Source organism: Acomys minous, assembly GCF_964271855.1.
Source record: "Acomys minous genome assembly, chromosome: 10".
In the NCBI taxonomy this organism is placed as follows: Eukaryota; Metazoa; Chordata; class Mammalia; order Rodentia; family Muridae; genus Acomys; species Acomys minous.
The window spans coordinates 16,907,830-16,932,475 of NC_140491.1; the positions used below are offsets into that span (position 1 = coordinate 16,907,830).

At 47.4% G+C, this 24,646-nt stretch overlaps 1 protein-coding gene across 3 annotated transcripts in view; it reads right to left on the reverse strand.

Annotated features, from left to right (window-relative positions):
• SLC34A2 (solute carrier family 34 member 2) overlaps positions 1-24,646 on the reverse strand; it is a 46,979-nt gene that overhangs the window by 6,504 nt on the left and 15,829 nt on the right. For 2 of the 3 annotated variants that reach the window (XM_084799709.1, XM_084799710.1), the window contains exons 2-7: positions 6,501-6,615; positions 6,230-6,364; positions 5,402-5,530; positions 3,738-3,881; positions 3,193-3,304; positions 497-692 (exon numbers count right to left, since the gene is read on the reverse strand). In XM_084799709.1, the coding sequence (XP_084655835.1) occupies positions 497-692; positions 3,193-3,304; positions 3,738-3,881; positions 5,402-5,530; positions 6,230-6,364; positions 6,501-6,615 (831 nt within the window). Of the gene's footprint in view, positions 1-496; positions 693-3,192; positions 3,305-3,737; positions 3,882-5,401; positions 5,531-6,229; positions 6,365-6,500; positions 6,616-15,415; positions 15,562-24,646 lie in introns of those variants that run through there. The other variant, XM_084799708.1, reaches the window with a different exon arrangement.

The following is a 24,646-nucleotide window of genomic DNA, read 5'->3' on the forward strand; positions in this document are numbered from 1 at the left end:
CAGTTACAAAATAGCAACGAGAACAATTTTATAATTGGAGGTCACCACAACATGAGGAAGTAAGTGTGTATTAAAGGGCTGCAGCATTAGGAAGGTTGAGAACCACTGCCCTAGAAAATTGGCAGCTCCCCCAGAGCATGACTGTGAGCTAAGGGCATTGATAGCCAGCATGTTGTAGAGACCTAGTGCTAGCTGGCCCTTCCTCCACCCATATCTAGGACAGACCCCCAAAGACCAGAGGGTATGACTAGCTTCAGGTGGGAAGAGAATCAACCATCAACAAACTGTCTTGACAATGTGTGGTCGCAAATGCTCACTGTGAAATCTCTCAGAGGCACTTACTCATCTCCCTTAGCCTCACTCAGGCCCCATTCCCAATAAGGGGGGTAAGCCAGGATGCTATGCAAGGAAATACAGGTGATACCAACTCCCACCCCCCTCCTGTGGCTTTTGCTCTAGGTCCTGGCCTCTTTAGGTTCACTAACACGGCCACTACCTGGATGATGAGCTTTGTGAAGGGGTCTGTGATGACTTTCAGAATGTCTGGGGCATCTTCTCCATTCTGGAATTGGAAGGTTTCCACTACAAGGTTTGTCAGGATCTCCAGGTAGTGGGTGGCAGCCTCCAGGGGCAAGAGCACCAGCACAGAGAGCCAGTTGAAGAAGTCATGGACGGTGGCACCTGCAAATGCCCTAAGGGAAGGAAACCACCACAGCCATATTACATATATTCTGAATGAGGGGGGGGGTGTAACACTTCCACCTAAGTACACAAGTACTTGCTCTAGGAGGACTTTGCCAGCCAGTATAGTATTTCAGGGATGAACTCCTAACAACCACTATTCAGCAGAATTGCATCAAGACCACTCGCAAACCCTCCTTGATCAACTTTTTACGGCTGGAGAGAATGGCTCAACAGTTAAGAGCACTGGCTATTCTTCCCAGAGGACCAGGGTTCTATTCCCAAAACCTACAACTCCAGGTTCACCAGGCATACATGTGGTACATACATACAAACACAATAAAAAGCATTAATAAAACTTCCTAAATTAAATTATGAATGTTTTCCATCTGGGTGCTGAGAAGCAAACCTAGTTCCTCTGCAAGAGCAACACGTGCTCTTCACCACTGAGAGAGAGAGAATGTGCACTCCACCAGCACAGGAGCCCAAAACTGGACTAAATCCAGTTCTGAGCTCTGTGTAGCCTTGGCTGCCCTGAATTCACTCTGTAGACCAGGCTGGCCTTGAATCAACAGTGATCAGCCTACCCCTGCCTCTCAAGTGCTGGGCTTAAAGGCATGGGCCACCACCGCCTGGCCAGTGTACATTTCTTTAAAGTGTTAGGCAGAGCTGGGCTCCCTAAATAAGGACCCTTACCAGCTGCAGGGCTTGTAGACAAATTTGTGTGACTAGTTGATAGGAGCCAGCTGTGGTTATAGTAACAGAAGTGTCTTTAAAGGAGTGCTGAGATTAAAGGCATGCGCCACCAAAATTCTGAGACACAAAAACTTGAGATGGCTCAGAGGTTAAGAGCACTGTCTGCTCTTCTAAAGGTCCTGAGTTCAATTCCCAGCAACCACATGGTGACTCAAAACCATCTATAATGAGATCTGGTGCCCTCTTGTGGTGTGCAGGTGTACATGCAAGCAGAACATTGTATATGTAGTAAATAAACAATCTTTAAAAAAAGAAAAGAAACTAATCTATTCCCTGACCCCGACCCCAATAGAAATTAAGAAACTATCCCAGGCCAGGCAAAAAAAAAAAAAAAAAGCAAAAAACTCTGCCTTAGCCTTTTTCCTCAATGAAAACTGAAAATATTCTTTCTGGAAACATCTCCATGTCAGAAAAATGCCTGCCACTAGGTGTGCTTGGTATATGGCCACAAGAGAAGCACTTGATGAGCAGATGGGGACACACTTAACCTCATAGTAGTAAAAAGAAGGTCCAATGTTTGCTCTACGGTGTTAGCTAGTCTCATTTTTCCTGGGAGAAGGCAATTCAAGATGCTTCAGATACTGCTGATGAAGTAGGAAATGATTCAAACACTTCCTGGTGCTCAGTAAATGCACAGGAGCCCTATAAACATTTGGTGCGGTAATTATTGAAGATGTGCAAGGCGATAACTCAAAGCTTCAAGAGGGAGGCTGCGTGTAACCAGTATGGGCTATGCAGGGCATACAGAAGTAGCACAGGGGAGAGGGGACAAGCTAAGCCAGTTAGTTATATCCCAACGTTCAGGCACCTCGTTGGGGCTTTAAGCTTCTATTCCGTAGAGAGCAATTCAGGGTAAATAATCAGGAGACTAACCCAAGTTTTCCAGAATTGCAACCTAACTGGAATCCAGGTTGTCCCCGTCAGTGACATCACTGTGTCTCCTTTGGCTTCAAGATGAATATAATGGGGAATAGAGAAGGCTGTCTGGCCTCAGGAGAAGAGGAAATTAGAGAGTGCCTGTCTTAATGTGTATTATCACGTCTATCAAGACATGTCATCAGGGACCAAATGAGGTGGCTCAGGTGGATGGGCCACTGAGATAGCATTCCCTGTTGATTCACCAGCAGACACGACAAACATGACCATCCTTTTCCCCCCCAACCACCTGCTGTAATGTCAGCTGCTCAACCGCACCATGGGATGGCATCACATAGACAAGCTGGGAACTGCTTTTCGTTATTTTAATAAGCTCTGGTTAAGAGTCTATCGCTGGTTAGAAAAGAAGCGGGGAAATACGCTCTAATTCCCACATTTAACATGGAGGCAGAGGGTTTCCCTTTGCCTATTCCCCAACTACCCTATTTTCATACCTCACACGTCATAAGCTATATTTGCCTCTGCTGACTTACAGTGAAGAGGTAGTAGTTGAGCTAGCCTAAAATGGATGTTTTAGGAAATTATAAATTATAATTATCTATGACTAAGTGAGATGGTGAAGCCTGCCCCAACTGGCCTTGTTTCAAGGCTGCCACCCAACTCTGTACATCTAGCTGGCGCTTGGCTTTCATGTACCCTGATGAGGTGCCAGCTGCTTTGGCTACATGGCTGTCTAATCATTTCCCCAACTCTAGCTGGACTCTTGAGGCCCCTTCCAGGTAACCTGCCAAACACACCTTCATGACTAGTGAAAGGCATTGATTGACTCAAAGGACAGACATGGTGGGGTGGGCACAGAGTCTGCCCTGGGTCACCTACCTTCTGAACTCATTCCGGTCCCCCGCCTGCATAAGTGCCACAATAGTGTTGGTGATGGAAGTTCCGATGTTAGCACCCATAATGATGGGGATGGCGGTCCGCACGGTCAACACTGAAGGGTGGAAAAGAACTGTGAGGGAGCCTGTAAAGCAGGGGAGCCATGTGCCCCAGACCCCAGTGTGGGATGAATGCGCTGCAGCAGTGTGTCATACGTAACGCTACACAGCTACTAAAGTCCAGAGAGGAGAGCCCATGAGTCTGAGTGTACCCCATTGTTCAATGTAATTTTTGGGCATCAGCACACTCCCTATTTCTTTTATGAACTGCCTTGTCCATCTCATAGGAACCCAGGAATCAGAGACTAAGGGGGTGGGTGAGCCCCCCAAAGTTGAAGGTACTTTTTTTTTTTTTTGAGATATTTGTGTTGTGTGGTTTTAGGCTGTCCTCAAATCCATACTATGCGGAAAAATTCTAATTAGTTAAGTTTGTTTAAAATACTGGTGTAAGAGAGAAAAACGGGGAGATAGGGCTGGTCCCCTACTCACACGAGGAAGCTACCATGCTGACGATGATGGACGAGGAGGTGCTGGAACTCTGAACCATGACTGTCACCAGCACCCCTATCACCAGTCCGGCCACAGGGTTAGACATGATGGAGTTGTTGCTGAAGAACTGGCCGGCCATTTTTCCTGGAAGGCAAAGGATGGTCACAGAAGGATAGTTTAAGAGGGTGGGTGGCACCCAATCCAAGTGTCAGCACAAGGCCAGCTGGCTGTAGAGCATGGGGAGCCCAGCCATCAGCTGGCAGGGCCTTTGGGCCTTGCTTCCCTTTTTCCTTGCATTGTCCTGGGAAGGAAGCGGATTTGTCCATGTGAGCCTCCAGTCCCACTGTCTGGGCCTGGGTCTCCGCTTCCCGCCTTCAGCCTCCCTAGTCGGCCAGCCTTTTCCCAGTCTTCGCTGGGAAATCAGTCCTAAGTCCTCTGCCTCCACTTAATGATGGTGGCCTAGAGAGAGGGACTCTGGATGTGCATTGTCCAAGGTGGTCATAAGCCAAGTCTCTTATGAATGTCCCCAAGGGGACAGGGAGGCATACTACATTCAAAATCAATTTACCTCAGGCCTCTGACAATTGACCTGCCGCCCACCGCTCATCTCTCACATCAGAAGATCAGCTCGGCTGGCCATGGTAGGCCATGCCTTCAGTATCAGAATTGTGGAGGCAGAGACAAGAGGGCGAAGCCCTGACCTTAAAAAAACAGGCTCGGAAGGGTGTGTTGGCACAAGCCTTTAATCCTAGCAGAGGCAGGTGGATCTAAAAGTTAGAACACACTCTTATCTAAATAGAGAATTTAAAAAAAAAAAAAAAAAAAGAGGTCCAGGCATGGTGGCACACGCCTTTTATCCCAGCACTAGGGAAAGTCCAGGACAGCCAAGGCTAACACAGAGAGACCCTGTCTCAAAAACAAAAAACAAAAACCACCACCACCAACAACAAAAAACCAAAATAATAAATTTTAAAAAGACTATTTCTATTTGTTTATATTTAGCCGAAGGGAGCAAAAGCAGAAAGAAATTCCCAGGCATTTTGTATCTGTGCTGCGGAATCCCACCGTGTTCGTTACAGGATGTGTGTATAAAGTCAGTTAGTTAGTGACCTCTGAGCCTTGGTCATCTCTTCCATGTGGGACTTTGGGAAGGACTATTCCAGACAGGGCTGCTGCTATCTCTCTGCTGTCACCCAGAGAGGGTCCAAAGTTAACTGAGCAGACATGGCCATTTCTCTGGCCGCTGGGTCCTGCGCTCAGTCCAGGGAAGGTTTTACTGTGGGGCTCCACCTGGAAAAGGCCGGCTTTGATCTTTCCGACTTGCTGTGGCCTGAGAGACCATTCTTTTCCCACATGCTCTAGACAGAAGCCTAGAGACAGCAGGGATTCCCCCAGATAGAAGGAGTCAATCAGTTTCCTGCTGGGGTTTGTGTACAATGGAAAGGATTCGGATAGCTCAAATCAGTTCCAGCCCTGGCCCCTAGCTTAAGCCGCCAGAGCCACTTAGATGTTTAGATGGCTGAGATAGTCAGGTTTGCCCCTCCCCTGAGCCCTTCACCATGCTGAAGCGTGAGAAGGGCCTGTGAGCTGTGCTTGTGTGGCTGCCTCAAAGAATAAAACCCACCTCCAGCCCGAAGGCCTTGGGGGGAGGTGGTCATCCTTACCTCCAACTAGCTGGAAGGCGCTACTGAGGACATCCAAAGAGCACACGAACATGTAGAGAAAGCCCAGGAGAAGGATGAATTTCCCAATCCCCTGGAAAACGCAGAGGATCTTCCCTTTGGTGTCTCTCTCTGTGGTAGGGAAGAGGGAAGGGCAGGACAGTTAAGTCTTTATGGCTGGACCGGAGATGTTTGGCCAGGGCGCTCGCAGCTTTGCCTTCTACCACCACTGGCTCCTATGTCAAAGCAAGTGGGGACCAGGACGGGGGTGGGGGAGCAGGGCCTCCATGAAGTGCAGAAGCCTCTACGAGCTGCAGGCTTCATGGTAGCTCTCACTGGACCGCACTTGACTGAACTCTCCTGAGTGTTTGTTGAGAGAGTCGGAGGGGAAGGAGAGAGGGCAAACGAGTCTGGGCCCAGATGTTCAAGTGAACCATAGTGTCACTGAGGTAGGTGAGCACTTGCCTCACAGGGAATTTGCTCCCCAAAGCACCTTTGGAAAGTGCAGCTAACCCCTGGAATCAAAGCTGTAGTTTGTTGAGGGCCAGCTCAGCACCTCTCCTACCGCCCTTCGCCTCCGACCACCCAAGCCTGTCCTAGCTGACTGGTCCACGGGCTGATTGCAAGCCCACACTTGGAACAGAAGTAAGCTGGTGTGCACCCCAGATTTCCTGCCTATTCTCTGCCCCTCTTATAAAGCTTAACCTGGTCAGCACAAAGGGTCCCCTAGCTGTCCTGCTTTGGAACCCTACTACAGGGGACCCAGAGGCAAATGCTGTGTGTACACAGGCTGGGGTCCTTCTTGCTGGCTTTTGCTGAACATCCACTTACCTGACCATTTGATCCCCGTGTCCTGGAGTTCAGGCAGGTCCCAGGGGTCATTCCCGGAAGTGGGCTCCTCTATCAGGACCACGGTGGAATAGGATGGTAGAAGTTCAATCTTGGCTACAGGAGTCCCGCTGTCATCTGCTCAAACAAGCAGACACGGCCATGAGGAGTGAAAGCTGAATCTGTGAGTCCTCCAGGGGCTTGGGGTGGGGTGGGGTGGGGTGGGATGGGGTGGGGTGGGTGAGGTTGTCCCCAGTTGGTGAGCAGCACTTACTTTTGCTGGTCTCCTTGTCTTTGGTTTGTGTGCTGGACTGTGGACCCGAGGCCCCTTCAATGAATTTATTGGGGTTGGGCTGGGCATTTTCCAACTCGGGCCAAGGAGCCATGATCTGCCAAAGAGAAGGCGGAGCTTAAGGATACAGTCACCGTTGTAACAGTTGCCTGAGGAAAAGACCCTTCTTGTAAATCTTCTACTTAGGAGTAGGACAGGGGATAGATGTGCCTGCACCCATGGGCTCCATCTGCTAGGTGCGCCAGGGCAAGTTCAATTGCCAATCAGCATCAAGCCTCACCCAGTGGTCTAGACACCCACATGTGCCAGTGTGTAATGTACACACCCCTACTCAGTCCACCAGTTCTCCCTGCCATCTGGGCCTCCTGTGAAAGTGTGATAGCACCACTCATGAGTGGGTGTGCCTCTGGACCAAGCACCTTTTTGCCTCTAAGCACAGAGTACCAGTTTCCTATCCGTAAAATGGACGCAATCCTTCACGTGTCTGGGGCTATGAGACTGGTAGAATTTAAAGGTCTGATAAATCATAACCATCACTGGGTCATCTTGCCATCATCAGTGGCCCTTTATCAGAGGGGCATTGTTTCTAAGCTCTTCAGACTTCCTTGTGACCCGTTTTCTCCACAATGTCCCTCTCACTTACATGCCAGCTCACCTGGCTGGCCACAGCTTGCAGCCTGTTCCGACGCCATTAAGCAGAACAATCCAAAGGACAGAAAATTCTCAGAAAAGGAAGTACAAACAGCCAAAACTAGAACCTAGGAGTTCAGCCTCATCAGCAATACAAGATAGGCAAATTAAGCTGCATTGGCAGATTGTGATCTACTGTGCTGCCTCACACCTTTATCCCCAGCACTCAGCAGCCTGGGGCACGGAGGAACTTCAGGAGTTGGAGGCCAGCCTGGGCTCTAGAAGAAAGATGCACTCCGTGCTGAAGAGGCTGCGAGCACATCGGGGAAGCTCTCGGAGTGACTTCTTGGGAATTAGAGGAGGAAGCATATCAGCTCTACCTTGTCCTGATCACTTCTCCTGAGAGGGCTTCCTAGAACCAGGCTCCAAATGGCATCTACTTCCCCCTTCAAAGCACATGAACTACCAAGAAAAGGGGCAGCCTTAGGGCTCAAAGCTCTGCCTGGCCCGAAAGTAAGATCCAAGACATATTCCCTGAATAGACAACAGAGACCAAAGGGTATTTCCTACTCAGTCATTTACAGATTTGTAATATATATATATATTTAAATGGGGAATATTGTTCTAATGAGTGCTACAACCTGGCTATGCATGGTAGCTGGAATAGAGTTGGGCCCTATCTCAACAGATAGGCACAGACATATAGAGACACAGACACACACACAGATAGACAGGCAGACAGACACACAGAAGACACACACACAGTGGGGAGGATGATAATCTTGGGCTGCAGATTTAGCTCAGCAGTACAGCATTTGCCGGACATATCTAAGAACAAGAAAGACCCTGACCAGCAACAGAATCCAACAATGAAATTGTATAGGCTCGTCACACCCATCGCTCTCCTAGATGAGACCTCATGGCATTTACACAGGAGAAAACAGAAGCTCCCAGATGGGAAAGCCAGTCACAGACACGATCCTGAGAGCTTGCTTTCCCCCATTCTGGGGTCTGTGTACACCAGTCCCTTAATTAATGCAAGGTAGGGAACACACTAGGACCCTGGTCTTTGGGAGGATGGGCAGGTTGTGAGTTCCAGACCAACCTGGTATTATGTAGTGTGAAGATACCTTAGCCCCTTCTCCTCACCAAATCAGGGACTCTCTGGCCCCTGATAGACTATGTAGAAACAAACACCGGAGTGAAGGAGTGAACTACAGGGCTTTGCCTGAGAGAACATCAGGACTGAGTCAGGGCACAAGGAAATGTTCTTGCTTCAGCTTAGATGGAATGTAGAGTAATGGCCACTTCCAGCGTGCACAAGGCAGGGGAGAGGAAGAGCCTGTGACTCAGGGCCCAGGCCAGAACTTCCTGCCCTAAGTGCCTGTACAGGAGACTCCAGCCCACATTCTCCCTGGGGCTATCAACCTGCCCAATCACAAATTCAAGTTCACCCCAACTTAAGCTAACTCTTTGTCCTTTAGTTGAGACACATGTCCCCTTCAGTACAACTTTCCTACTCGTAGCTCTTGCCCTCACCATGCCAGACTTTCAAAGCCAGCCCTGACTGCTCCCAAATCTCAATGGTAGCATTTCCTGATTCAATTTGGATAGCTATCGCACCAACCAGCCAGGGCCTCCATAGCTCCCAAATTAATGGAAGTCAGTTTCCCTAGAGTGGCCCCACACATCCCGTGGATGAATCGTCTTAACACACTGCTGTGCTGTAGACTCCTTTGCCTGTTGCTGCCCTATTGATCCCTCTTCTCTGATTGGTGCACTCCCTCCTGGATTGGAGACTTGCCACTTTGGACTCCTGCTTCGATCCTGATAGAGACAAGGCTTTACTAATCATCCTATGCCCTCCCTCCTCTCAGCTCCTGCCTTGCCCATCTCATCCTGGTACGTGCTAACCATATGACTCATCTGGCACACCATCACACATTGCTATGACATCTCTTAATTGATTCCTAATAACTAGGAATGATCATCAGAGACCTGCCGGTGCCAAGCTGGTGCTTGACATACATTCTTTTTCTTTTTTTTTTTAAGATTTATTTATTATGTATACAGTGCTCTGTCTTCATTAGATCATATTATAGATGGCTGTGAGCTACCATCTATTGCTGGGAATTGAACTCAGGACCTCTGGAAGAACAGTCAGTGCTCTTAATGTCTGAGTTATCTCTCCAGTCCCCTTGGCATACATTCAAAAGAGATGGCAAACACTACTAAAAAAAACAGCTGAAAGACAGCTCTTTAGACACTTCTGCCAGGTTGGGGCCTCACCCACACAATGGTCACATCAACATTACTTGTCTTCCTCCGGCACAGTTTTATTTATGGAATTGGGCAAGGGTGGCTAGCCATTTGACTGGTATATAATTTACATTTTAGATGTTGTTTACTAACCTAGACATTGACAACTGGGGCTGTCCTGACTGTGCACTGGTGGATACTTAGCATCACCCCTGTCTCTACTAAATGCTATGCCCCTCACCCCAATTTTGAAAATTATCTTTTAAACATTCCTGTCAAGTATCCTAAGAGTCCTGAGGGACCTAAGAGTCCTGAGGAAAGTTGGATTTTTGGATTATAACTTGCTGGATTCAAGACCCAACTTCGCCTTTGTACCCTTGGGTAAGTAAGTCCTTTTGCCTTTCTTTCAGTGTCCCTGTATATAAATGACAACATGTTAATAGGGGTTCTCAAGACAGCAGCCAGCACACGGTGCCCCTTGTGATTATGCATTATCTTTCTAAAGTGGCCATGGGAAGGTTATTATCAACTGGAGTTATAGAATTAAAACTTCAAGCTGGGAGGCCTGGCACAGTGGCGCACGCCTGTAATCCCAGCACTTGGGAGACACAGGCAGACAGATCTCTGTGACCAGCTTTGACTACAAAGTCCAGGACATCCAAGATAACACATAGAAACCATGTCTTGGAAAACAAAGAAACAAAAACCAAACCAAAACAAATGAACAAGAACCCAAAAACTTCAAGCTGGGTATAGTGGCACTTATAATCCCAACACTTGAAGGTGGAAAGATAGCAAGTCCAGGATAGCCAAGACATCAGTCAGAGTCTGTCTCATAACAAGGGGAGGGGGGGGGGACAGAATCTAACTGGCATTCACGCTCACACTCCGGTGGAAGCAGCTAACCTAGTCTACATAGCTAGTCAGGACTATATAGTGAAGCCCTGTCTCAGACAAAACAAAACAAAACAACTTTAAACTGGGCAAGGACATGAACTCCTATAGTCCCAAAATTTGGAATGCAGGGAAATGGCAAAATATAGAACAGACCAGGATAGGGAAACAAATGTAAAACAAAAAGATGGACAGGAACAGACAGACAGACAGACAGACAGACAGACACACACACCCCTATCTTTAGGATTGCAATGATCTATTTGGGGTTACCCAAGGAGGAAGGGGTATCACATAAGGGGCTCTCTATTCTTAGAGGCAGCTGAGAACTATGTAGAGCCATTTCCCACTTGTAATACTCTTAAGCTCAGGAATTGTTTTCTCCTCAGTGAGCTATTATCACTTCACCTTCACAAATAAAATGTAAGTTCTCAGAGGGCAGTAACCTGCTGGTTTCTCTTCCAGTGCCCAGGTGAATGACCATAGCAGCCAAATGGAAAAGCCAGTGCTCAGGACCTGCTGAGGGAATGCACTGATCCATGCTAATTATGACTAAGTAGCAATTTTATTAGCCCAGTCTTCCTGATAGGAGGCTGTCCCTCATCACCATATGCAAGGTTGCTAAAGCAATTATCCCTAGAAACTGTGGCCTGATGCCACAGCGACCCCGCCAAGGATCTTACCCATGGCAGTCAAGTCTTATTGGGTTTTTTTATTTCCCTGCTAGCTACACGATGTGTTCTGTGACCAAATTTCTATGATTTGTCCCAAACCCAACAAGAAAGAATGTCCCCAGTCTCTGTGGCAGGTCTGCACTATCGTCATCTACGTGAGGTGCCATTTACTATCAGTTTATGCTACCAAAAGGGAGATGTGTTTCTATTCTATTCGTTACCTGTGCTCCTTCTCGGGAGACTTCCTTATTCTGAGCCCAATTAACTGGTATAAAACACTTCCCCATATGAAGCAATTCTGGTACTTGATTTCTGGTCTCTCTGTCACCATTTAGGCCAGGTGCTGGGTCAGGAAAGGAGTCATAGATGCATACACTTGACAAGGTCGTCCTGGGCAAGCATCTGGAAGCATTGCCCACCCAGCCCCAGGTCTATGGCCACTCCCTTCCTGATCCCCTACCTCCAAGCTACATGTACCCTAGAAGTAGGAAATGTATTACATCTGGCAGCCATCCAGCCATGCCACTTGGCTGCTCTGGCATACTGGTCCCCATTCTCCCAGCCTCCTAGTCTCTCTATGCAGGGTGACCCAGAGCCTAAGCTGGGATTCTGGAGCAAGAAAATACCCTACAATTGTCCCCTGGACTAGGCCATCATCCCAGAGATCCTCCAGGTCCCTGCAGGCAATATTTGTGTAGAGACAAACTATCGTGTCTGGCACATGGCATGAGACACAGCAGAACTTTGGTGGAGGGGAGGCCAGCCCTGAAGAGCTAAACACCTTAGGCTTCAATGTCATCATCTCAAAAAAATGGAACAGTGTCATATTCCTCCCCAGAGCTGTTATGAAAATTAATTGATAGTACGTGTGGGAGTGGCCTGAGCAGTGCCTGGCACAGTCACCCAACTGGGGAAATGAATTGCATCATGATGAACTAATCTAAGCATCACTTGGTGTATGCGGAGAGCCCAGTGCCAGGCCTGGGGACAATAAGGGCCCAAAGGGTTTTGGGGGTGCCTTTCAATAAAGATAGAAAAGAGGAAACTTATCTATAGTCACGTGCAATTCCTGCAGAGAAATTTTCTTTCTGGGATACAACAATAAAGAAATGGAAAACTTCCCTTAAAGTCACACAGCTCTGTGTGTGTGTGTGTGTGTGTGTGTGTGTGTGTGTGTGTGTGTGTGTGTGTGTGACAGAGACAGAGAGAGAGAGAGAGAGACAGAGAGAGAGAGACAGAGAGAGAGAGAAGAGCCACAGTCTGGCTCATCAAGGACTCAGGAACAGGAATGCAAGAATCATTCCTGTGTCCCTGTCCAGGTATCCAAATTAGTGGTCAAGAATTCTGATAATAACTGGCTGCTTCAGACGCAGCACTCCTCCAGGTATAGATGCCGGGCAGGGAGGAGATACTAAACAGGGCAGACCAAGGATTCTGAGGTCACTGACCCAGAGATATGGCAGACAGCAAACCTGCTTTCTGAAGAAAGGAAAGAAAGGCCTTAGCTGTTGGACCCTTCCAAATATTTTCTCCCACCCACTTCTAGATTCCATTGTTCCCTTTACTTTCCTGCCCAACACCACACTCCTGCACCATCTTGCTACCTGCCAGAAGCAGCAAGCTGGGAAGAAGAAACACTCCACATGACGGGGTGTCAATTGCCCAGCAAGACCAAGAACTATTACAGGGGCCCCAGGTCCTGAGCGCCCCGCCTCCCCCAACAACTCTGTTTCTACAGAGCTGGTGGTGAGCCTCGCTATTGGACTCTTGGCACCACTTCAGGCAGCCGCACGCAATGCCAAGAGGAACTCATTCCCCCTGGCAAGCCCAGAAGAGGAAACTTCTGTGCTCTTCTAGGACTCAAACAGGGAAATGTAGGGCACCTGGAAATCACCCACACTTTCCACATGGCATTGCTTAGTCCCAGGACTACACTGAGGCTAGCTGTCTGTAGAGCTTTGCTTGCCTATCCAGGGACCAAGGATGAAAAGTGGACTGTAGCCGGGCATGGTGACGCACACCTTTAATCCCAGCACTCGGGAGGCAGAGGCAGGCGGATCGCTGTGAGTTTGAGGCCAGCCTGGTCCAGGATAGGCAAGGCTACACAGAGAAACCCTGTCTCAAAAACAAAAAACAAAAAAAAAAGTGGACTGGCTTGGGTCAGTGGTCCTGTGTCCTCACCAGGTATGGCCACAGCACAAAAATGACCGCTGAATTTAAAAGGAGAGTGGTTGCCGCTGACAGTCAGGCCAGCCCCTATTGAGCATCTCACAGGCTCTGTAAGTTATATATACAGATCATCGCATTTAATTGTCCAGCACTTTAAGGCTTTCATTTTGTTTTTATTGGTGGGGGATCAGAATGCCTGATATAGCCCATATAGTTGATGGCAATCCTCCTGTCTCAGACTTTAAGTAATAGAGTTACAGGTATGCACCACAGACTCAGCTAGCAGTGATCTTTGAGACCAAGTCTTAAGACCATTCTACAGAGGGAGAGATTTGCTTCATTTTTATCATTTAGTACTGCTCTATAGCAGAGAGGAAACCAAGATACAGAAAATTTGCTATAAGTCAAAAATGACACGGCTTCAGGGATAACAACTCCACACACCTCATGTTCTCAGGAGGCCTGAGTTCTCCTGCTTTGAAAGAATGACCCTTTCAAGGTATAATAGCGCGCGCGCAGCTCTCTTTCTCTCTCACACACACACACACACACACACACACACACACACACACACACCAGCTTCCTTTAAGCATCAAAAGAAACAATCCCTTGGAGGGGAGGTAGGGATGTGATCAAAAGACAAAAATAAGAATGGTGTGCTGGTAGTGGTACATGCCTGAAATCCCAACACTGCAGAAGCTGAGGCAGGAGGATTGTCACAAGTCTGAGGATGGCCTGGGTAAGACCTTGTTCAAAAAACAAAGAAACAAACAAAAAAGACAACTAACTCTTCTAGGTTCTACACAGGAGAATGGCTTTAGTTTTAGACTTTAGGTGAATGATGCTAATTACTTTAATAAAGACATTTATCCAATCACTACAAATGTGGCCTCATATAAACTGTCACAATGCCTTTTTAAAGGTGTAGTTATATTTTAGAGTAAATTCTAGTTTGGTATGGTAGGGCAAGTCCATACTGACACCTGAGGATAATTCAAGAGTAATTTGACCTACATGAAAGTGTCTCAAAAAACCCAAAGGCTAGCTTTGTAACTACATAGCATGATATAAGGTTCTTGGTTCAACACTTAGGTTGCAAATGTGTGTGTCATGTAGTTGACCTGGAACTATATTATTCTCCCTGGTTTAGGGGACTTTTTAAAAAAGGCTGAATTTGTAAACATCATCATAATGCAGTCTTTATTGAAATCTAATATATTCCAAATCAGAATCAGCCCCACCCCCAATGCTGTTTTCTTCATGAATTTAGTCTATTCTATGTCTGGTAGCCACAGTCGTGGTACCCTGGAGGAGGCTGGGAGAGCAGAGAGGTACCTTGTGTAGCATCCAAACTACTACAAAGCCTGCCCTTCTTGTCATCCGTCTACAAGCTTTTAAAACAGAAAAGGTCATTATCAGCTGGCATAGAATAAGACAGCCTCTCCGTTCCAAACAATGGTCACTGTGGGTGGGGAGGCTCAGGCTTTCCAGAAATGCTTAGCAGAGAGGACAGGAAAGGGGACACGGGATGACAGAGCCATCCGGCTAACACAAAACTCTCCTGGAAGAGTTTTCCCCCCCCTCACCTCCCCCAAAGTAGTACAGGACTAATGAATCTGAAGTTTAAGAAAATTCCCATAGAACTTGAACTCTAAAACAGGCACTCTCCTCTTTCTGGCCTGAACACGCTGGGTCTCCCTCAGCCCTGTGCATGTACTCTTCCTTGTAAGTTCCTAACAACACCTTCCTGCCTAGTTCCCTCTGCCTTAAGAGCCAGAAACCAAATCCTAGGTTCTGCTCCAAGACCTCTGAGTGAGGGCCAAAAACCTTTGGCTGAGTCCCCCTGGGGGGGGGGGGGGCTCCATCCTCCAGCAGCCAGAACAAACCTTAGAGCCTGCAGGAAAGACCTAGGTGTCATCATGAGGGCAGCCACATGGCAGTCACACAGGTAGTAAGCCAGACAAAGCGTGTGAGCCCAGCCAGGTAGATCCCAGCCCAAGCCACAGACACAGCTATCACAGAAGCTTCAGGTGAGACGTGTCCACCTACACTAGTTTTTAAAACCAGTCATTCTGACAGCAATCACAACTACCTTTAAAAAAAAAAAAAAGAGTCTGAAAGTTTCGGAAAGGTATGCTCTTATTTCCTCCTCTGCAGCCCAGAACTAGCTAAGTCCCTTGAGGTGTAAAGAATGAAGTCACTTAAAAACTCAGTGAAGATCCTTGAGAGCAGAAGCAGCCCTTAGCGCGGTAGCGGCGGCGGTGTACTCACCAGCGCTCCCTTGGCAGGTGAGGGACTGCAGGAGACACTCAGGTGGAGCGCAGCTGAGCTCCCGGTATATATACAGCGAAGGTGTTGCGCAAAGAGGCCGGCGGCAGTCGCTGTCATCACGCCCCTCGCACATTCCAGGACCGCCTGCTGCCGCCACCACGGCACTGCCTACCTGCGGGCTTAGTGAGCCCATCGCGACCTCGAGAGCTGCGGATAGAAACCTCAGACCAGGCCGGCAGGACGAACGGCTGAACCGCCTGCGCCCCGATGGCGCCCCGCGCGCCCCGAATCCTTGCCATCCTCACACGCGGGGTTCCTGCGAACGCTCCGGCCCCGCTGCGACCCCTGTCCTCTCTGCTACGTTCTCCGTGCGGAGAGACCGTGCCTTTCGGGGCTGGAGAGGTTAGACTGAGCCACAGATTCTTCTCAACAAAGCTAGGATTGTTCGAGGTGCCTCTGCCCTGAGAACTGTCTGGCCTGGGCAGTTAGAACAAGTCCAGCGCAGATCTCAGGACTGCTAGGGAGTGGCAGGCCTGGAAAAGGGCTTCTGTTTCCAGTGTGGATGCCCTAGGTCAGTCGGTTTCCCCCACTTCCTCCCCCATTTAAGGTGGCCTAGCGCTCCTCCCTGGGAAGGCCCCGGGCTAACACTGAACAAGCTAGAAAGTGCAGACAGGCTTAACCTCTGATCAGAGCATAAAAGCTTTGCCTGAGGCCAAGGAGGCAAGCCTAAGACACGGGGGTGATGGCACAGGCTCGCTCTTGGATCGGCTAAAACAGAACCAGCCCGGGTCTCACTCGTTTTTGCCTCAAACTAGAGGTTTCCAAGTGCCCATAACTAATATTTGAAGTGCTGGCTGGGACCAGCTCTCAGGAGCTCAGCTACTTGTCTTCAACTCGCTGCTCTACCCCCTTGTTTTTCTCTCCCCAATTTTCTCTCTTGTGTGTCCTTGGTACACAGCACTTGATGTATTAACCATCCTTGCTTTCCAAAGGGACCTTGGTGGTGTTGTGGAGGAATAGGAAGGTTCGTTCCTATCCGACTGAGCAGAGGTGCTGAGACTGCCTGCAGCAGCACAAAGCGCAGGTCTCATTGGAGTCCGGGCCCACCTGGTGGCCCTGTTGAGGACTGATGGCTTGCCTAGAGAGTGAATTAGGGTGTTGCTCTGCTGGGAAAGCTCCTCTCCAAATTGCAGCGCAAAGACCAAAGGAATCAACCCCTCCCCCCCTTCTCCCATGTTCAAGAAGCTCAGCCTTGCCTGTTGCCAGTAGTAGATGGGCAAGGCAGGCTGCCTACTCCACCCACACTGTGTTCTCAGGAACCCTGAGGCCGTCACTTACTGGTCATCCAGTCTGTGAACCTGCCTCCCTGGCTAAAGACTTTCTTGAGGCAGAGCCCTAACTGTTCCCCCCCCCCCTTAAACGACTTCTCAAATGCAGCTCAAATGCTAAGATCAATCAGCTTGCAAAAATCTTGGGACAGCTCTTTATGTTCCAATAGACAAAGGAAATGTAAATTCAAGAGAATTTGTTTTTGTTTTTAAACAAATATTTATGGCTCTTGGGGTGGTATCTTCTTAACTCCAATGACTGCAGTTCTTTGCATGGCTTCTCTCTGGTGAGTGTGTCCACAACACGCCCTTTATCAGATTGTTGATGAAGACCATTTCTCTACTTTCATTTTATCTCAGATAAATTATTTAGTAACATAAAAGTCTATGTTTACACACAAATTTCTAAAATACTATCACCCGTTCAGATTATACCAGCTCATGTCAGTATACTCAGTGCTACACTGTAAGGTAGAATTTGGTAGATCATTTCATTAATCTGAAGTTGAAGATCAAAGCATCTTCCCCACCACACAGAGTTGCATAACTGTTAGAAGTCTAAAATCTGAACCCTTGATGCCCCGTGTTTAGGAAAGTATAGTGGAAAGAAAACACCTGAAAGCACATCATTGCTTTTGGGGTTTTGTGTTTTGTTTTGTTTTTACTGTAAACTGTGTACTTATATAGTTAAATTGAGTGGAACATGTTTTCTCCTATATGATTTCTCATATAAAAACACAAGAAAGAAGTTTGGAAGTCCATTTGTGGGTCTATGCTATTGAGAGCTCAGGCCATGGATGGGCACTATAGCAATCTGTGTAGTCGTAGCACTAAGAAGTGGCTGGGCTGAGATATAACAAGTTTCACTTTTTTTTTTTTTTGAGTCTCTCTATGTACTTTCACTGTCCTGGACTCACTTTGTAGACCAGGCTGGGCTCGGACTCAGTGATCCGCCTGCCTCTGCCTCCCAAGTGCTGGGATTAAAGGCTTTGACCATTATCTTTCAAGACAGGGTCTAACCTATGTCTGTCCTTGGAATCACTATGTAGACCAGGCTGGCCTGGAACTCAAGAGATCCACCTGCCTCTGAATCCAAGTGTTGGTGTTAGTGTGTGGCACTACAGCAGGCTTGTTTTCCCTATTTTAAAAATATGCTTCCTTCTATGAAGAACACAAAAGGACCTGTATATTAAGTGGAAAAAAGAGCCGAGAGCCAAGTAGAGTAGCTCCCATCTGTAATCTCAGAGCCAGCAAATACAGGCAGGATTAGGAATTCAAGGACAGCTTAAACTACATGTGATCATATCTCCAGCACCATAACTGGATAAATGGACCCTTGATTCCCAGCCACCACTGCAGTGTAATATTCTTCAGTAAATGGGTAAGTCACCACATGAGAACAAATGAAATAGGGCCCGCCCCCTTACCTTACAGTGAATCTAGGACCATGACAAAAGTCTAGACTTTTTTTTTTTTTTTTTTTTTTTTTTTTTGGTTTTTCGAGACAGGATTTCTCTGTGTTAGCCTTGGCTGTCCTGGACTCACTTTGTAGACCAGGCTGGCCTCGAACTCACAGTGATCCGCCCACCTCTGCCACCATGCCCTGCTAAAAGTCTAGAATTTTACAGGCAGTATTCCTGACAATAAGAACACACCTTTAAAACAATGAAGAGAAATCAGAAGTGATGGGCAAACCTGATACCCCAATACTAAGAGGCAGAGGCAGGAGAATCAGGAGCTCAAGGTGATGTTATGAATATAGCAAGACAGTTCTGGGCTACAGGAGACAAAACCTTTATTTTTAATTAAAGTTGGGTGTTGTGGCTTAAATCTCAGCACTGGGAATCAGAGGCCAGCCTGGTCTACATAGTGAGTTCCAGGACAGCCAGGGCAATGTAGAAAGATTGTTTCAGATAGATAGATAGATAGATAGATAGATAGATAGTTGGTTTTGGTTCTTGTCTCCCACAAGCTGACTCCACCACCTGTAACTAGTTCCGGGGGGGGATCTTGTGCCCTCTTCTGACCTCTGTGAACTCCCGCAGACATGCATGCAATTAAACAGAAAGAACACATGGGCAAGCCAGAGTGGAGTAGAACAGTCATTGGTAGTAATGGTCACAGATCAAAGAAAATGCATACATATATGGTCATATGATCAACAAAGCAGGCACAACTCCACACTAACAGCTCAGATACTCATTTCCAAATAGGAATAGAAATAAAACACTCAAATGATTAGCTGTCGCTGTCATAGTGGGCTGATAACACACAGCAATGAAAATGAACAACTTGGCACATGCCTTTAATCCCAGGGCTCAGGGAGGCAGAGGGATCTCTGTGAGTTCGAGCCCAGCCTGGTCTACAAAGTGAGTTCTAGAACAGGCAATGCTGTTACACAGAGAAACCCTGCTTCAACCCCTCGCCCCAGCCCCTCCCCCCCCACACACAAAAAATCCCCAAACAAGCCCTAACTGAACTTTAACATCAGAAATGCATATTTAAGTGCTATAACTATGAAGTTCGGAAGCAAGGGGACTGCCTGGGCACAAGGCCCCAACTCATCTTTTCCTTTGTGGTCAACTCATGAGTTTGGCTGATTTTTTTCTGAGACAGGGCTTCTCTGTATAACCTTGGCTGTCCTTAACTCACTTTGTAGACCAGGCTGGCTCGAACTCACAGCAATCTGCCTGCTTCTGCCTCCCTGAGTGCTGTTGGAGCTAAAGATGTGCACCACCATGCCCGGCTCATTAATTCCTTTTCTGTTTACTTTAACGTGGTTGAGATAGGATGGTGATGTGTAGTCAAATCTGGTCTTGAACTTGAGAGCTTCCCTTGGGATGGACCACCACACATTGCCTAAGCTTTTCCCTTTTACAACACAGAACCGTAATAACTGAAGGAAGTGATAGCGTCTGCCCTATGAACACTGGGTCACTCTGAATTTCAATGCTTTAGAGGCCAGTAGGCTTGAACTGTTGGCTGTCACGTAAACGGTACTGTGGTCAGCATAGCGTCGAACACAGATGTTAAGTTTTCCACACACTGACTCACATCTCCCTATACACTGACTCATATCTTCCTATATGATAAGTGGTCATCTCCATGTTATTGATGGGCAATTTGAGATAGAGAGATTGTCTTGCTCAGAGTCACTATGAGGGATAAACTCTAAACCAGGCAGCTTGGCTCCAGTGTTGGCACGCCATTTAAAATCTGCACTCTCTACTGCAATCTTTGCAACTTCATTTCCAATAAGTGCAAAATAGAGAGGAAATAGGCAGTGGTGAACACCTGTAGCTCCTCAGGAGGCTGAGACAGATTGCATGGGGCTACCCTGAGTGGTAACAATATCGGAACAAGCAAACTGAACAGCCTCATGAAGCACTATCGTCATTTTACTAAACCTGAGGTCATCCCATAATTCTGTAAGCATATCACAGAGGTTATTCTGCACGGGGCAAGCTTTTCCTTTGTGTGGCTTCAGTCCCTGCTTCATGATAGAACAGAACTTCCACATTGTGGTGGAGAGGTTCCCTGTTTCACAGCGCCCGCAGCAGCCATCAGTGTCATTTTGCTAAGCCTATATTATAAGTTTAAGGAGTAGCTCACAAATCTAAACTCTGGTTAGAAGCCATCTGGAAGAATTGAATTGCCTTCCTCCCTGTGGTGTCTTGAGTTCTCCCAAGACAAAGAGTTTTGAATTATAGAACTCACTGTGGCTGGAGCATGAGGAGAGAGAGAGAGAGAGAGAGAGAGAGAGAGAGAGAGAGAGAGAGAGAGAGAGAGAGAGAGAAGAGAAGAGAAGAGAAGAAGAAGAAGAAGAAGAAGAAGAAGAAGAAGAAGAAGAAGAAGAAGAAGAAGAAGAAGAAGAAGAAGAAGAAGACAGTGCTAACCCTGTATCGGTGACTTAAAAATGGTTTTCCTACCAGGCCTTTAATCCTGGCACCAGGGAGGTTGAAGCAGAGGGATTGCTTCAAGTTTGAGGCCAAACTGAAATGAGTATCAGGGCAGCAAGTTACACTGAGACTGTCAACATCATCATCATCATCATCATCACCATCAATACCATCAACCTTCTCTGTTCTGCCTTATGTTCCAGAGCCCCTAACAGCCTTACTCCAAAAGTATTTGTATTCCAATATTGGCAAAGCTGTCCACTGCTGTAGAGAGCATAAAGAGATATTAACTTCCCACACTTGGGAGGCTGAGGTAAGAGCACATGTCCCAGGCCAGCCGGGGCTGCCATTGCTTTATTCACATTGACATATAGAAACAGGGTCTAATCTAAACAAAGTAAAACAAACAAAAATAATGATAAGCCTTGACTGACCAACTGGCCGACTGGCCTTGAACTCCAAGTCCTGTAACCTCAGCCTAAATTCTGGGTGATAGACATGAACCACCCCACCCTGCACGTTGAAACAGACCAAACTATCATCTCCAACGAGATAATCAAGGCTGTGCCCTCGTGAATGAATGAATCTTATCAAGGCAATTAGTAGATTAATGGTTAACGGGTTATCTGGAGAGGGTCTGCAGTAAAACCCAGTTTGGCTCAATCTCTAGATCTTCCAGCCCCACATCTGGGCTTTGCCAAGAAGGCCACCAGATGAACTCTGGACCAGAACTATGAACCAAAATAAACACTTTCTTTGTGACTAACCCAGTGTGTAGCATTACACTGGGAGCAATAGGAAACGAACCAAGTAGACAATGTATTTTCTGTTTCATAATTCCATGATGAAGCCAGTACATCAAGCCAACCAATGGGCAAGGAGTACTCCTGAATAGCTATGGCTTTTACATGGGTAGATTAGATGACTGAACAAGAATACATACCCAAAGCAGGATAACAAGTGGAAAGATTAACATTTTTATGAGAATCTGTATCCAAGCCGGGCGTGGTGGCGCACGCCTTTAATCTCAGCACTCGGGAGGCAGAGGCAGGCAGATCAATGTGAGTTCGAGGCCAGCCTGGTCTACAGAGTGAGTCCAGGATGGCCAAGGCTACATAAAGAAACCCTGTCTCGGGGGGAAAAAAACAAAAAAACAAAAAAAAAGAGAGAGAGAGAGAGAATCTGTATCCAAACATGGCAGTTTTAAAGTCAGAAAGAACTTTAAAATTATGCTGTGCTCATCCATCCCTTTTTAATTGTTACTTGACAGACAAGCTAGCCAAACCAATCTCAGTTTTCTCACCTACTAAATGGGTGTAGTGTACAGACCAGACTCCCTGACCTAACTCAATAGGTGGCCAAAATGTTGTAGTATCTCAGGGTTTGGAACTCTAATTATCCTATACCATATTATAGATGGCCTCACATGCTGTCATGCCAAGACATGGGGTGCTTCTCTAGCTTATGAGGGTACACCCTGGTGACTAGTACACTAGGGAGAGACAAACCTGCTTAAAGGCAGGGTAGTGTCCTTCCTGACACTTCACCCCCCTATGGTTTCTACCTCAGACCTCATCCCCAGGAACATCTTTCAAGCTATTTCCCTTCAGATGAGCGATTCTTTTCCCTAAAACCTAGCATCCTCAGACAGATTGCCTCCCCAAATCGCTCCATCTTCCAATCTGCCCTACCTACAGCACCCACCTTTAGAGCTAGTAACAATGGCAGGGATGGGGGTGACGTTGGAGAAACACAGTGGGTAACATGAGTAGAAAATATCTTTTTTAAATGCTGGCTGCAAGTCCCCTGGATGGGGGGGGGGGGGCTGGTGGCACTCAGAGGAAGAATGGCAGGCTACCAAGAAGAGACTTGATACCCTATGAGCATATACAGGGGAGGAGGTCCCCCTCAGTCACAGTCATAGGGGAGGGGAGTAAAGGGAAATGGGAGGGAGGGAGGAATGGGGGGATACAAAGGACGGGATAACAATTGAGATGTAATATGAAAAAATTAATAAAATATATATAAAAGAAAAATAAGTGCAATTATATTAATGTGAATAAAATACTGGCTGCTGCCGGGTGTGGTGGCACACACATTTAATCCCAGCACTCGGAAGGCAGAGGCAGGCAGATGGTTGTGAGTTCAAGAGCAGCTTGGTCTACAAAGTGAGTCCAGGACAGCCAAGGCTACACAGAGAAATCCTGTCTCGAAAAACAAAACACAAAGAAACAAAAAGTGCTTGGCTGCTCTTGGAGCCTCAGCTGAGTCCAGCCACACACATGGGGAAAGAGCAGTCAGCAACAAATCACAACAAGGGGTGTGGCCTTCAGCCACAGGGGGAAAGTCCTAGGTGGAGCCAGGCCCCACTCAGTTGCAGACACAGCAAGATGTGATCTGATCTGGTAGATCTTTGGACTTTACTGGAGAAGCCAGGCACCCAGGCTTTGTGAGTTTAAACAAACAAGTAAATAAACAAACACTCCTGGGTGTAGTGACTCAAGCCCTGTAGTTCTGGCACTCCAGGAAGTGGAAACAGAGGAACGGAGTTCAGGATTATCCTGGATTATATAGCCAGGCCAGCCTGTCTCCAAAAATCCTAATGAAGTAAAATAAATAAAATCCCATGTTCTGGGAGAGTGTTGCCCAGTGGTTAAGCACTTGCCTGGCATGTACAGAGTCCAGGGTTTAACCCTTAGTACTAAGAAATAAATGAAAAGCTGAAATGTTAGGAAAGTCAAATAAAGCAGGTGTGGACTGCCAATGTTCACCCTGACCCTGGTGTCATCTCAGATACAAAGGGACCTTGGCCTGTTGTTTCTGGCCAGCATCTAAAGGCCCTCTCTTCTCTTCCTGCTTGTTTGCTGGATGAAACACAAAGCTCTTTAAGAACTGGAAGTGATGGAAATATTCCAAAGGGGCACCCAGAGACGGCTGCCATGTGAGGAGGAGAGGGCTACCCCACCCTCTGAGTCACCAGGCCTGGGAAATTCCCAGGATGGACTGAGATAGGACAGCCCAGACTAGCTCTGCACATTGCAAACTCCCTGGGTCCAGAAGGCAGAAAGATGTCGTTCAGTCCTGTCTGCGTGGTCCCAAGCTGATCTGGTGGGCCAGGCCTGAGAGGTGGGGGTTGCTTTCTGGGCCTGCCATTATGGGTCTCCTCTGAGGCTACCGAGCAAACTGTCCACCCCATTTTCTTCCCTGATCACAGACAGTGGCTGGAAGGGGCCTGAAGTGGATTGTGTCATAAATGCCTGAGACAGTGTGGCTCTCGATAAGTGACCTGAACAAATCCACGTCGAGCTCCCATATTCATCAGGAGGTTCTCCCGGGGCCCTACAGCAATTTTGATCATCTTAAAATGATTGGTCAGGCTTACTGCCAGAGAATCTAGTCTCTTAGGCCAGAATTCAAGAAATGCCAAAGAATGCATTACAAAGTCACAAGAAAGCGGCTGGCTTCAAAGCACGGGCTTGAAGGAAGCAGTGTAAAGGGGGAAAAAAGCACAGGGCTGACATAATGGCAGGCCATTTTCAACCTCACTTAGATACGTTCATAAATATGCAGAGAATATACTGAAAAGCAATTCTCAAAAGCATTCCTAGTAGTGCTCTCCGGTAGTGGGCAGAGGGTAGGTGTATTTTTCCATTTGTTGCTCTAACATAGATTTAGGGCAGCTTACAAGCAGATGAAGCGTAATTGTTTCAAGCACATGAGAAGGAGGAAGAAGCAGAGAGAAATGTCAGAAGTGAGGGCTGGGAAATTAAGGCAATGGTAAAGCACAGATCTGGGCTCTTCAAAGCCAGTTGTTGATCCTCAGCACGAAAAAGAAAAACACCACCGGGTGGTGGTGGCAGCGGTGCACGCCTTTAATCCCAGCACTCGGGAGCCAGAGGCAGGCGGATCGCTGTGAGTCCAAGGCCAGCCTGGTCTACAAAGTGAGTCCAGGACAGCCAAGGCTACACAGAGAAACCCTGTCTCGAAAAACCAAACCAAGAAAG